The 15515-nt window shown below is 44.7% G+C and overlaps 1 protein-coding gene across 1 annotated transcript in view; it reads right to left on the reverse strand.

Annotated features, from left to right (window-relative positions):
* LOC308282456 (voltage-dependent T-type calcium channel subunit alpha-1H-like) overlaps window positions 1-15515 on the reverse strand; it is a gene marked incomplete at its 3' end in the record, with an annotated part of 293092 nt that overhangs the window by 248 nt on the left and 277329 nt on the right. Inside the window, exons 36-39 of the mRNA XM_080722802.1 lie at window positions 14232-14382; window positions 2078-2246; window positions 1085-1424; window positions 1-625 (exon numbers count right to left, since the gene is read on the reverse strand). The exon at window positions 1-625 is cut by the window's left edge and continues 248 nt beyond it. Coding sequence (XP_080578928.1) covers window positions 1-625; window positions 1085-1424; window positions 2078-2246; window positions 14232-14382 — 1285 coding nt within the window. The remainder of the gene's footprint in view (window positions 626-1084; window positions 1425-2077; window positions 2247-14231; window positions 14383-15515) is intronic.

Below are 15515 nucleotides of genomic sequence, written 5' to 3' on the forward strand. Positions count from 1 at the left end.
AAGGGGCGGGGCATGTGGCAGGGGAAGGGGCGGAGCATGTGCCGAGCCGAGCGGCCAAAGCGCCGACACGACTCACTTCCTGGCAGTCCAGACCGCCCACAGGGATCACTTCCTGGTCGGCGTCCAACCGCGACCGGGGGGAGGGGCCACGAGCCTCCGGGCCGGAGGTGGTTGGTGGGCTGTCCGTTAAGCTCCTCCCAGTAGGCGGTAGGCTATCAGTTAAACTCCCTAAACTCCCTGTAGGCTGTAGGCTATCAGTTAAACTCCCAGTAGGCTGTAGGCTATCATTTAAACTCCCTGTAGGCTGTAGGCTATCATTTAAACTCCCTGTAGGTGGTAGGCTATCATTTAAACTAGATGTAGGCGGTAGGCTATCGGCTACACTGCCCCCTGTAAGCTGTGGTGGGTCGTCTGTTATCCGGGCCCCTCCCCCCCCACAGGAGGCGGAGTCACTGTGGCTGCGGGCGTGGCGGCCGGGCGTGGCGATGACCCTCTGAGGGAGGCGGGGCTTGAGGGTGTGCACGCTGCGGGAGCGCTCCAGCGAGGGGGCGGGGCTACAGGGTGGAGGCTCCTCCTCCTCCGTGGAAGCTCCACCCAGATCCACCGAGTCACATCGCATGGCCTCCTGGAACACACACACACACACACACACACACACACACACACACACACACACACACACACACACACACACACACACACACACACACACACACACGTAAAAAAAAAAATGTCATGGCCATACTGCAGAGTTACTACAGGGGGCTGTCAAATCTGTGTGTGATAGGAACCTTTTTTTTGTTTTACATTAACCCTAGCATGCCTATTAAAGGAGGCATCCAGACCAAAACACATATAGGGTTAAATCTTTTATCCTTTTATCATACCCCTTCATACCTGCTTTAGTCAATTTTTTTAATAGCTGCCCCTTTTGCTAGATTTCGCGGGCCCTCTCATAACTAACAGAGTAGATAGTCCTTAGGCTAGTGCGGTTATTTCGTGCGGTTATTTTCAGTTACACTGATTTAGTAACTGAGGTCCCCCTAGGGGTCCCGGACCCCCTGTTCGGGGACGGTTCACCCACCTGTCTACGTAGCCGCCTGCTCGCCGACCGCGGCCTCTGAGGGGCGGAGCTATCGGGGATGTAGGAGGGACTCAGTCTGTTCCTGTCCACGCTGCTGTCGTCCGGGCTCAGCCAATGAGAGGAGGGCCTGCCGGCGTCGTGGGCGGGGCTGTTGGCAGGCCGGTCCTCCGAGCCGGATGGACCGAGGCTGCATCCATCCACGCTGTGGGCGGAGCTCAGCCTGCGCCTGTCGTCGTGGGGGGCGTGGCCCACCCTGTAGCCGTCTATGCTGTGGGCGGAGCTAAGTTTGCGCCGGTCGCTTCCGCTGCTGCCGGGGGCGGGGCCAAGGCCATAGTCCACGCTGTGAGAGGCGGAGCTTAGACGAGGTCTGAGGATGTGGGCGGGGCTGTGCCTGAGGGGCGTCGACCTTGATTGATTGATTGAAGAATGTATTAGAAGTTTGCATAGGAAAATGTAAAAAACCACGTACAGTTTCATGACAGTACAGTTCACTGGTACAAGGTCAACTAAAAGGTCAACTAGTAAACTTTACGTCTTATTTACACAGGAATCGCTTTATGTATCTCATATACATGTCTTACAACATTGAAAGACAGACAGATAGAACACAGTGCTATGCATAGGATATCATCAATAACAGAAGACAAAAAAGCAGTTAAAGGGATATTTCACTTTCAAACTTTTGGTAATTTTATCGTCTAATCAGGCTTTTATGAACACCCTGAACAGTTTTTAATTAGCTTGATTAAATATTGACCTATGAGTGTAACTATGGTGGAATTTAACGTCACCCAGGGTACTGAAAAGAATGGACAGAACGGATAGATGTGTAAACAGCGTTTTCTTGTGGTCGTAAAAAAACACTGAAATGGGCTGGCATTGATTGTGTTAAGGGTCCATTTGGTTCCATTTGTACCCTGTCAGAGTTAAGACGAGACCGTGACATCTTTAGAGTTTGAGAACCACTGGTGTGGTGCACCTTGTACACTGTACCTGCCGCTGGACGATTGGTCGAAGCTCTGGGTGGAGGTGCGGCTGAGGCGTATGATTGGCCGCGAGCTGCGCACGGAGCCCAGGGAGGCGTGGCTGAAGGAGGGCAACGCCCCCGGAACCTGGAGCAGCGACCCCGCCCCCCCACTGGAGGCCAGGGAGGACATGGAGCCTGGGGGGGGAAGGGCAAAGGTCAAACAGTTAAAGGTTACACACTTTTTTTCCTCATTTCCACACAACAACTCTAAGGTTTATTAAAGGAGTAGTTCACCCTCAAAATTACTTTTCTTTCTATTGATTACTCATGCCATGGAGACTTGAGTTCAATGATACTTTTTTGTATATTTCACATTCCAAGACAAAAACTTGATTATAGTAAATGTACCCCCATTGATTCCGGATGGGGACCCTGTAATGGCAAAATATATTGTACTGTGTTAACATAGGGTTAATCGAGATACTGAAGTAGGGGTTGGCAAGTGGTCATCAAAGAAGTGTACCATCTGTAAATCCCCCCATCAATCAAATGTACCTTTTCCCTAAGTAAGCAAAACTGTGTCCTTTTTATCACCCCTGGCGACACCATGTCTTGCACGTGGCACTCCTACACGTGTTGGGGATGACCGATAAGTAACCCGTGATAGCCCTTTGATTTCTCCGGGTCGGTCTTCACTCCTTCTATGCTGAATCGGCAATTACTCATTACTTTGCTGGCACCTGCCACATCTATCATTTGCACCCAGGCTCTTTCCCACGTTTGTTCTACAGTCCTGAGAGTATATAAGGACTGCTCACCCTGCATCAGATTGTCATTGCCACCGTCATCGTCAGTTTGTGCTCTGACCCTGTCCATGGATAGTTTTATTTGATACTTTCACATGGTTTTGAGTTTTCTTTATTCTTTGGACAAAGTGTTGTCTCGTCCGGATCCTGATCAGCTTGGATTAAACTTCTTTTTCTACTTGACTTTCAACTTGTTCTGAGATTTGTCTTTTCCTTGATACTGTTGAGTATTTTGTCTTTGTGTGAATTTCCACCACATTTTGGTCTCAGAAGTGGGATTCCACGACTGAGCGTCGCGGACGCGTGGTGCGGTTCCTGATTGATCACCCAGAGTTTTCTCTGCCATACCTCCCCATCTGCGGCTGCAAAATTATTCGACTCGCCAAGGAGGGGTTGGTGTGGGGGACCCGCTCCGTGCTCCCGCGGGGATCAGCGCTGGAATCTTGACACGGTGAGAGAATTTACACACTTGTTTAAAGATTATAATTAAAACCACGCGCTTCTTTTTCGGTCCTGACACATTTGACATTCTTTTTTTCTCTACGGAAAATTGTCATTTTTTTTTCTCTCTTTTCTTGTCTGGGCCTGGAATGGGTGGTTTCTTTTAAATACTTTCTATTTAATTTGGTTTGTCTATGTTAAATTGCTATTCCGTGCAAGGGGTACGGTTGGGTACTTTTCTGAGCTTTTGAGGCTGTAAGATTGGTGAGACACAGGCGCGTGCTAGTTGCATGTGGGGTGTTCCCCGGGGTGGACCTGGTTCACCGGAGTTGAGACCCGCACATTGAGTCTTTCTTTGGGGTGTTCCTCGTGGGGAACTTAGTTCCCGGAGTTGAGGCCCTGCACACGGTTTTTGTTGAGCACGTTAGGGTTATCCCAGCACCTTAGTCTGGGCGGTGTTGAAGACGTTCACATCGTTAAAAGTTGCGGTGTGGAATCCGCACGGGAAAATGCCTGTCGACAGTTGAAATCTGTGTCTCGGTGCCAGCCGAAAGCTCATGCCTTTAGCCCTTGTCAGAGATTTGTGTGATCGTTTTGACCCCCAGGACCCAGACTTTGTCTTGTCTGTGCATTTGTGCCACAAGTCCTCTTTGGTTGGTTATTTATCACTCTCCTGTTGCTTGTTTTATTACTTTTCTTTTTAGTGAGGTGGAATATTGGTTACGTTTTTCTTCTGCGGTACTTCAGTGGTTGCAGCCGTGAGCTTATGCCTTTAGCCCTGACGCCGTCTTATCTGTGCGCATTCTTATACGGACTCCCGTTGATTGATTGTCTGTTACTCCCTCTATCTACCTCTTTGTTACTAGGCTACCTTTATCTGACCTCTAGTTGGTTGTTAGTTACGCTGCTCTTTTAATTATTATTATTATATTAATCACTGAGCATTTTTTTTTGTGACTTTTGGGCTTGGATACGGTTTTCTTCTGTTTTGCTTGAGTTGCTTGACATCGATGCTCTCACTGCTTTGACGTGCTTCCATAGGCTCTCTGCCTCCTGGATCGGTTCTGAGTTTCATACTTTTATCCCTCGCTCTGATGGGCTTCGCTACGTTCACGATACTCTCGCTGATATAATTGAATATTACCTTGCACATTGCTCTTTTCCCCGACTGGACTACTGACTTGACATTTTTATTTGTCTGACTTATTGTAGAAACAAAACAAAAAAAGTGTGGGGTGCTATCTAGGGCTATTTTTAGTGCCAACATTATCAGGAGTTATATTGCCAAAACTATTTTCACTGTAGTGGAATTGTTATTATTATTACCCGTATTAGTATTATTATTTAGGGTTTAAAATTATCTTCACTGTCTTGGAGCTATATTGATGCCAAAATGATCAGTGTTATATTGCTGGTAATTATATTAGGATAAATTATATTAAAACACAAATACATTTTATTAGACATTTAAAATGGTCTAATTAGTCATTCACTATTAAATAATAATAATTAAAAAAAAAGTGGAAGGAAGAACACACAGAATACAATTTGATTTATTACTTCTTACTATTTAATTAATTGAAACACTGAATACAATTTGTTTTATTACTTTTTTCTATTAGTTAATTGGAGAAATGTGAATATATAGGTATATGGATGAATGTGTGTATGTGTGTATATATATACACGTGTGTATATGCGTGTGTATAATATATATAGAATTTGTTCATTATTTTCTTCTCATTATTAATTGATAAAAAAAAATTAAAAAAAAACATTGCTGCTATTATTGTCCAAAAAAAAAAAAAAAAAACACCTCTATTGGTATTGCTGCTATTATTGTCCCAAAACATCACTATTGGGACTGCTGCTATTCTATATTATTGTTGTCCTATTAATTGTAAAAAAAAAAAAAAAAACATTTGTTTTATTACTTCTGTTTTATAAAGTGTATTTCTCTACTGTTCATTATGGGGAAATCCTTATCTAAAGATCAAAGGGATTTGATTGAAAGAAACCCAAAGTTCAAGCTCATGTGGGACAAGGACCCCAATAATTTAGCACAAATAAAGGTTTGGATTGATGATCTGGGATTCCCTGAGGGAGGAAGTTTTAGTTTAGCTCAGCTAGACAAACTCAAGTCCAGACTGGAGGATAGAGAGAGAGAGAAAGGAAAAAGGTTTATTGCTAACTGGAAGGCGTATTCGGATTGGAGAGAGGTTGCAGAGAGTAGGGAGAGAGGCATGTTGAGAGGGGGTTATCAAAGAGCAAGTAACCCCAGCACTGGTTCTGCTTTGCTTTCTTGTTCAAGGGTGGACCCAGGTTTGGATTGCACACCGCTCGCACCCCCACCTGCTGCCCAGCCAAGAGCCAGCCCTCCACCTCCGCCACCATCGTCACCGTCACCTACGACTTCAACGGCCTCCTCATCGTCCAGTTCCTCCAGCCAAGAGCCTCCCCAGCACCCGCCCGTAGCGGCTTCCACCCCCAACAGCATGTATGCCGACGCACAGCAAGCCATAGCCACTGCTAAATCATCAGGGGAAGGAGGGGCGTCAGTGTCAGGGGCCTCCGCTCCTAACCCCTCTGACCTCCGGGCTGCACTGCAGAGAGACATTACCAGCATGATGGAGACGCTGAGAGAAAGTTTTGCCCAGAGCACCCCCCAACTCCAGCCCCCCCTCATTCCACTGCTGTCTCGACCACCGCCCAGCAGCCCAGGTTGGGATCAAACACGTAATGACTCAGTGCCTATGGTCATGACCCCTGCCCCGCCTGGCCGAGAAGAAGTACACCCACTTCCGCAGTCACTCCCCAGGGCACAGCCCAACTACCAAGCCCCTCCTGGTTATGCTGATGCAGTTTGGGGCTCCAGCCCTGACTCTGGTCCTTATAGACACACACGGTTGAGAGAGAAACAGAGAATGCAGCGTCGCCCAAGCGCTGAACAATGGGACCAGAACACGTGTTTCCTGAAAGGTGCCGTCGGAGGGAGGAGTGAGATGCTTGACGAGAGAGATGACGCTCCCAGCCAGACGTGCCAGGAAGAAGAAGGTGAGGACATAATTCCAGCTCGCACTACCATGCCTATGGTGGAAGTACAGGGCCCGGTAGGTGTCTCTCTTGTTTATCGTGCACAGGCAATTAATGAGATGGCCCAAGTGTTCTCCCACCTGCCTAAACTTGAGAACAATGGTGAGATATACGCCACAGAGCTCGCAGACACTGTACGCTATGTGAAACCCACACTTCACGAGCTCCAGCGTGTGATCATACAGAGAGAGGGGGGAACTATTTGGAACACTGTCAGGCCAGATGGATGGCCTGCCCGAGACGTCCGCCTGAGAGAAGCAGACTACGACTCACACCACAACATCCAGTTTAGGGCTTATTTGAGAGCTCTGTGTGACAGCATTAGGGAGAAATACCCAGCTAGGATGGACGTGAATGCAGTGACTGGTTGCCTACAGAGACAGGACGAGCCAGTCCAGGTTTTCCTCGACCGTCTGACAACTGCATTCAGGGTCAACAGTGGCATTCCAACCGGTCAGCTGGGGGTCATTCCGATTACACCATATGAGGCACATTTGAGAAGCCACTTCATAGCCAACCTCCGTCCGGACATTTCAACTGAAATTAAACAAAAGTTTGTTGGCTGGTCTACTGCGACACTTGCTGATTGTGTAGCACATGCTGAACATTATGAACAGGTGACTAATGACAAGGCTGTCAGAGCAAAGAAGAAGATAGAGGCCACGATGGAGAAGGGTATGCTCCAGCTGATTCACAACTCTGTCCGCGGAGGAGGCAGGGGAAACAGAGGCTGGAAAGGGAGAGACCACGACAGCTCTGATGATGGCGCCGACAATGGCGACAACGCTGACTACACTGAAGGACTCTGGGAGCCAGGGAGCTGCCATAACTGCGGTCACCAAGGACACTGGCCAAACGTCTGTCCGTCTGTCCGGAGCTGCTCAGCGGCCGGCCCAGAGAGAGGAGAGAGGGACGCAGAGACAATAGAGACGACAGAGACGACAGGAGAGGTGGGTGTGTCCAGGCTGATTGATGGTCTGACCAGGTGTTGCAATCCGGGCCTGGGGAAGTCCTTTCTGCTTTGCACTGCGACAGGGAAAGTTCAGGTGACAACATAAACATACACAGCCATGCACCCAACACACTTAAGCCAGGAAACTATTGACCTAGTAATTATGTGATGTAATGGATGCCTTTTAAAAAAAGAAAAAAAAGAAGAAAAAAAAGTTCAAAATGATGATACCGCTGAATAGGGGACCTATGCTAGATGGAAGGTCTGAAATAACCATGTCCCAAAATGTAGATTATTGGTTAACGTTGACAGGGTGAATAACCACACACGGTAAATAAATAATGCAAAAAAAAAAAAAAAAAAAAGTGTGTAACAGTGAATAACTTGGCAGATTTTAAAATGTATGATTATTTATTTATTGCAGTGTTGATACTTTTACTTAAGTAAAGTTGGACTTTAATAATTCACGAGCTAGATGACCCTAAAATACAAACTGCTACAATCTTAGAGCAGAAAGTTTTTCAAAATAGGTCTATACATGGTAATTGGGACTGTGACACTGACAGATGACGAGACACACTGGACTGGCACACACCTATGGCGAAATGTGATATCACTAAAATCTCTAAATTGCCATGATCCCTGAGGGACTCTGGCGAAACACAAATATGATGTAGGCCTCATTAAAATTACACAACCGGTTGTCTTTACACCCAAGAGCACTTATAGGCCTGTTTTCAATCTTTTCTAGCTGCAGCAGTGATTGTTCCTTGTGATGAATCTCCTATCAATCAATTTTACTTGTCTATAAGGCACCTGTCGAGGGAGAAACCCACCGCATGGATATTCTGAGAGGACCTGCATGTTACGAACAGTGCCGTCTCTGAGAGTGTGGCTGTGGAGCTAAAACCACACAACATCTCGCCGGAATAACACCAGAGTGTTGTACCATAACTTCTTGAATCCTTTTCATAGCATCCAGCGGATGAGGCGAGTCAGTACTGGGTTGAGTTCATCTTCCAAGGTAATACCTGGACTAAGTTTAGCCAAGGGTTCTTGCAACGTTCTTTCTTTCTTTTTGCTGCTTTAAAGGCAGACCTAGATAGTATTGTTGTTTTATGTGGATGGCCTGTGAGTGCCTCACATGATTTTGTGTTATTTGCACCTGACTGTGGGTTACATGTCGGAATGGAGAGCAGTCACCCTGACTGTGTATGCACTCCATGCTGTTTCGCTGTTGCTTACTGACTCTAAAATGTGCCACCTGTCACTGCCATGTTGGCTATGCTATAACACACTGTTGCTTTGCATGTCTAATATCACTGTGAAATGTTGCAATGTTCTTAAGCTTGCAACGTTGCTTCCTATTCCCTGTTAACATAGAGATCTGCATCCTTGTTAAACAAGAATTCACTGTTGACGAATAATGGCTTGATCATAATTGTCTCCACACTGTTAATGCTGCTTGCATTCTTAGGATTGACCTGAGGGACGACCCCTCCTAGACGCTGACCTAGAATTGGCCTGTGACGGCTCATCTTCCGGGGACTCAGAGATTGGGTCCGATAGTAGCTGGAAGCTGCTTTCGGCTGCCATCGGCAGCTATGTCTCTGTTCAAAATTTGTTCCAGGTGCTGTTAATCACCTACATCGCCGTCAAGGTAGCTGAGAGGAACACCAGTATCCACACGTCACACTGCAAGTGCTACCGTCCACCACCACCAGTGGAAGGACAAAAGGAGGGTGAGGAGGAGAAGCAGATGAATGCACGTTGGCACGTGCCCGCGCGAAGGATGAGAAGCAGATGAAGTGCATTGCCATGCACCAACTAGATGAATTGTGTTTGGCAACACAACAACGGATGACGTGAGGACATCGCTCTCAAGTCGCAGTTTGCATTACGCCCCTCCCCATCACCGTCCCTCCTTAAACAGCTAAGTGCTGTTACCACTACCCCAACCTGCACACTGCTCTTTATTGTACCATCTTAAAAGACCTGCCCATGACACTTTACAAGGTTATTACGAGTGGCACTGCCCGCAGGCAGCAAACGCTCTACCAACCTGCCTGTCTTTGACCAAAGGTTAAAAGAAGGCCACTTCAACCCGTTCGGTGCCAACTGGATCGCCGAGGCTCTGAAGGACAGTGTGTGGTTATGCATTTGAATTATGTACCTGACTATGTCACGCCATTCTCTGGGTATGAGCCACGAAAGAGACACTTGTGTGAGCATTCTGTCAACAGCCTAACTGCAACATTTAGAATTACATCTGTCCGAATGTATGACTCTTACTTCCAAATGGGTTGATCTTGTTCTTGTTTCTTGTTTTTATTCTTTTTATGTTCTCAGTAATATTTGGTGTAAAACCATAAAACCTCCTTACTTTATGTATATTTATAAAGCTTGCTACAACCTAGAGGGACTTTCCCCACGGAAAAAACAATCCTTGCTATTTCTCTGTGTATTCCAATGATGACATGTCTTGAAACTTGTATTAAGTGTGATGTGTTTGCTAAAATGATACTACAGGTGTTTTCTTGAAAAATATATGATTTATGTTATTTAGTTATTTTTATTAGTCATAGTCTAATACATTCCTTTAGTACACTGAGTATTATGCATGCTTGGTTTTGTTATCATTTGGGTTATTGTACATCTATCTCATACTTATTAATCAACCATATATTTTGTATGTTAATCAATAAGAAGGTTATTGTTTAAAAGGAGGGAATGTAATGGCAAAATATATTGTACTGTGTTAACATAGGGTTAATCGAGATACTGAAGTAGGGGTTGGCAAGTGGTCATCAAAGAAGTGTACCATCTGTAAATCCCCCCATCAATCAAATGTACCTTTTCCCTAAGTAAGCAAAACTGTGTCCTTTTTATCACCCCTGGCGACACCATGTCTTGCACGTGGCACTCCTACACGTGTTGGGGATGACCGATAAGTAACCCGTGATAGCCCTTTGATTTCTCCGGGTCGGTCTTCACTCCTTCTATGCTGAATCGGCAATTACTCATTACTTTGCTGGCACCTGCCACATCTATCATTTGCACCCAGGCTCTTTCCCACGTTTGTTCTACAGTCCTGAGAGTATATAAGGACTGCTCACCCTGCATCAGATTGTCATTGCCACCGTCATCGTCAGTTTGTGCTCTGACCCTGTCCATGGATAGTTTTATTTGATACTTTCACATGGTTTTGAGTTTTCTTTATTCTTTGGACAAAGTGTTGTCTCGTCCGGATCCTGATCAGCTTGGATTAAACTTCTTTTTCTACTTGACTTTCAACTTGTTCTGAGATTTGTCTTTTCCTTGATACTGTTGAGTATTTTGTCTTTGTGTGAATTTCCACCACAACCCACATTCCTGGTTGGATGTGACTTATGGGGGCTGGAAGTGTTGCTGTAAATAGCAATAAAGAAACTGCTGGCTTATTGTGTCTAAAAAGACAAGATATTTAGCCACTTGCCCCCATGCGTACGCATGCCCCCATGCGTACGCATGCCCCACATTCTAGCACGGTAAACGCGATAAAACAATAGAACGAAGCAAATGAAAACATTTTAACACTCACCTTTTCTTTTCTCTAATTACAATCTAAAATATGAACCCTTGTTGTAAAAAAAACAAAGTTGTCCTTTAAGGTGAATGCGCCCTAGATCAGTGAGTCAGTAAGGGAGAAGATTGGAATTGGTCCATTGACTCGTTCCTTCTGGAAGTAAACCTCTCAGAGAATGGTCTTGGATGTGAACACAGATTTGACACTATATCTTCAGATATAGTGTCAAATCCTGGAATAAATTCCTTACCAAAACATTTCTTCACCAATGTGTTTGTAAAGGTGTCTAGTAGCACATCTCACAAAGACTGAAATTCAGTTTCCCTAGGAGAATTTGTTACAGCTGATTAACTATACAGGATAAAACACACCAAAATACATATGCTTTAAGTAGCATGTGAGGGGTCAAACTAGGGTTTTATATGATTCTGCATCCATTGCAAGCATTTGTTTTGCACAAAAAACATTCCTTGGGCTAAAAACGTCCCCATGAAAACTATGGTTTAGTGATGAGTCATCACTTTTTACAGTTTTGTGGGAGCCGCCTTTACCCAAAGAAATGTTTTTTGTGCAAAACTAATGCATGCAATGGATTCACAATCATGAAAAAACCCTAGTTTGACCCCTCACATGCTACTTAAACCATATTTATTTTGGTGTGTTTTATCCTGTATAGTTAATTTAATGGGACCCCAACTTTCAGCAGCTGTAACGGATTCTCCTAAGGAAACTGAATTTCAGTCTTTGTGAGATGTGTTACTAGAAACCTTTTAAAAATCTTTTGGTAAGGAATTTATTCCAGGACTTTTTAAGATATCCCCTGACTATCAGAGATGGTCTTGGTCTTGGATGTGAAAACACACTGCATTCACACGTCTATTCAGGGAGAATTCCCAGGGTGCATTGCAGGGTGAACCGAGGCGTGAAATTCCTCCCAACGTCTCCACCTGTGCTCTCTCTGCTCTCTCTGTCCTGCACTTCCACCAGTTCATAATAATTCACCCTTCTGTACACCTCAGTTCAACTGTTCCTTCCTCATTCTCCTTGCGCTCTCATTCAGTGGTGGAAAAGGTACTCAGAGGTTTTACTTAAGTAAAAGTATCAATACTGCAATATAGAAAGACTGAAGTCTGGAATTCAAAATGTACTTGAGTAAAATTACGAAAGTGTTGTCGTGAAAACCTCGCATTGGGGCCCCGAACAAGCTTGCAGTTTACTCGTCATCAACATAAAGTTCATAATACCAGTAATACTAACTAGAACTGTGTGGAGGTGCCAACTTGCGCCTCACGCTCAAGCAGGCCACACGTGGCCTACTTGTGCGCACCCCGTGGTTGCCTATTTATAGGATATACGTGATTTCACGTCATACCTGATGTCACGCTTGCACCACTCCTCCATTGAACTCAATGGGCTCTTGGGGTTTACTCTGGTGCAAGTATTAATTTAATTGTTGGGTACATTTAGAGACCCGTATTTATAAGTTTCATATTATGATATTTATGACAGTTAACCCCCAAAAAAAACATGTCAAACGGTTTGTCCTTGTGTGTTCCTTGTGAGAAAACCCTTTAAAATGTCCATTTCTGCGCTTGTCAGTTGGAACGCAGCTGCGTCTGGAACATACCAACCTTTATCCGTTCCATGGAATACCCTGGCTCTCAATCAGATCTTGTGTCTTATGGTTTATGAGCGTTTATGGGGCGGCATAGCTCAGGGGTAGAGAAACCGTTATTAGAGCACAAAGGGTTCCCGAAGGGTTCCCAGTTCGAATCCGGGCTCCCCCTGAGTTAATGTCGAAGGGTCCTTGAGCAAGACTCTGAACCCCACATTGCTCCCGGTGAGCAGGTTGGTGCCTTGCATGGTTTCCTCCGCCACTGGTGTATGAATGTGTGCGTGAATGGGTGAATGTAATGCACAATCTCTGTAAAGCGCTTTGGATAAAAGCGCTATATAAATGCACCATTTACCATTTTATGATCCATATTTATTTTTCACTAACAATAATAATACAATGATATAGCGCCTTTCAAAACAGTGTAACTGTGTGGTTGCAGATAGAGTACACATGAAGAACCAATCAGATGGGGACATGATTGGGACATGAAAACATCAGAGAAGCTGTTTAGCAGAACATTAAGACTACAGGACTGTAAGGTCTCTCTCTCAGTCAGCAGCGCTGCCTTCATCTACTGTGTCTTTGGGGAAAGCAAACTAACGGAGTGTTAAATGAAGAGAAGCACTTAAACAGCACCAGAGACTGGTCTGATTCACTGAAGCCACTGAGGCCTGCACTGAACCAGCTAAGTGTTGAAACACAAGGAGCTTTTAGTTACATCATTATCTTTATTAAAAGAGCTAGTTGGGGAATTCTGAGGAGGAGACAGTGTAGGCCCCACAACCGTTTAAACGTTTCTGGGCTAGTGAAGGAATATTGATTGATCAATCAGTAATACCAAAAAATACAATGATATGTATTTATCTTACAATAAATCTCTGCACATTCTGTATACGTCAGAATACCGACCCAGGCACGTCGCAGATGGCACGAGGGAATGCTTACATTTTATAATATTAAAACTGCATGAATAACATCCTGTACATTATTAATAATATCCAGTAATACATTAATAATATCACTCAGCAGAACTGAGCCCAATATGTATAAAACCTATAGACACACATTAGGATGATGTCACCGGTAGACGGGTTTCTGAACTGTCCACAGAGTGAGACACAGAGTGAGTAGACAGGTTTCTGGCGTCAGAGTTTGATTTCTCGATAACTTCCGCTGAGCCAGACGTTATCCTGCTTATTACACGGTTACTTAATAAATAAATGAATAATTTGACTCAAAACTAAAAGCAAAATGAAGTATTTCCTTGCTTACAGCAGAGAAAGTGTTCCACAAGTGTTGCAGTGAGCTTTGTGCGTCGTTCCACAAGTGTCACAATGTCCCGCGAGGCGTTGTGAGCATGTAGATCTGCTATTTTCACAATTTCTGCCTCTAATATTTGACATTTTGGCCATTGTTTAATTTGTCATTTTAGAGGTATTAAAAAGTCCTTAAATTGTCACTTTAGAAATGTGCAGATACCCTCTATACACTTAAAATTTGTGTTGGTTTGTTTACTGTTGAGAGAGAAAACAATGTTTCACATTTAAGTTAATCATCTGGGGACCCCCCAAAATAAATTGGGGACCCCCCTGGGGGTCCCGACCCACAAGTTGAGAACCACTGCTCTAGTCTAGAGCATTCATTTACGAGTAAAAGAAAAATCAACGTTAAAAAGTCGAACAACTCCGTGTTCCTCCTGGATTACCTGAGTAGCTGAAGGCGCTGTAGAGATCGTGGCCAATCAGAGGGTAGGGGGAGGACCGGAGGGGCGGGGCAAAGCTGTCGCCGGGCAGACACGGCATGAAGCCCATGCCCAGCAGGTTGCCATGGGAACGCACCTCCTCCTCAGCCTCCACCTGCCAATCAAAACACGTTGGAGACAACAACCTGTCTGTCATCTACTCGACCAATACACATTCATTGTGCTGCTAATCATGTGTGTGTGGCGCGTGTTCTGATTGGGTTTCTAGAACACGCCAGATTAGGCACGCATTGTCCCGGGCCTGGCCAGTTTAAATCCTGGCTACGCCACTGATACACAGGCCTATATAGCTACAAAGACATAGAATCAAATATATACTCAAAGACTTGCACAAATTATAATGACAGAATAAGACATATTAAAGCCATAATAAGAAATAATGTGTTGGTAATTAGAAATAATATATGAGAAAAAGAAGGTGCGCATCAGCAATGGTTTTCTCAGTGGAGTGCTAGACCTAAAGTCAAATTTACATAAAAAATAGGAATTTAATTCCAAAAAGGTAGCACATCCACAATGTTTAAATCAGGAGGACAAAGTACTCACATTTCCTCGGAACGCTTACGCGTTTCGGCTAAGAGTCTTGGTCAGAGCATGAAGGCTCTTAGCCGAAACGCGTAAGCGTTCCTTTTTGGTGTGTGCCAATAAATAAGTGGAAATGTGAGTACTTTGTCCTCCTGATTTAAACATTGTGCTACCTTTTTGGAATTCAATTACTATTTTTTATGTAAATTAGAAATATTATGTTGTATTAGACAGAAACAAAGACAGAATAGCAGAAAGAGCGAATACATTCTTTGGCACCAGCTCCTACCAACCGGAAGTTCGACCGTCAGTCATGCTGCATCGTTGGTGATGGGACCGGCAGTTTACCGCGACGGTCCGTGCGGCGGCCGCCGGTCGAACTGCCAGTCCTATCGCCGGCGATGCAGTGCGACTGTCGTTCGAACTGCCGGTCGCGGCAGTTCCGTGGCAGGTGCCGGTGCCACAGAATGTATTCGCTCTTTTATCTATTCTGTCTTTGTTTCTGTCTAATAAAACATATTAGTTCTAATTACCAACACATTATTTTTTATTATGGCTTTATTATGTCTTTTTCTGTCTTAAAGTGTACTGTAAATTAGGATGGGACCAAGATTTTGTCAAAAATAGCAGATCTACAAGCTCGCAGTGAGCTTGTAGATCGACATTTTCGATATATTGCCCAGCCTTATCAGGAATGGCATA

The sequence above is a fragment of the Nannobrachium achirus genome, assembly GCF_963921795.1.
Source record: "Nannobrachium achirus genome assembly, chromosome: 3".
Lineage (NCBI taxonomy): Eukaryota > Metazoa > Chordata > Actinopteri > Myctophiformes > Myctophidae > Nannobrachium > Nannobrachium achirus.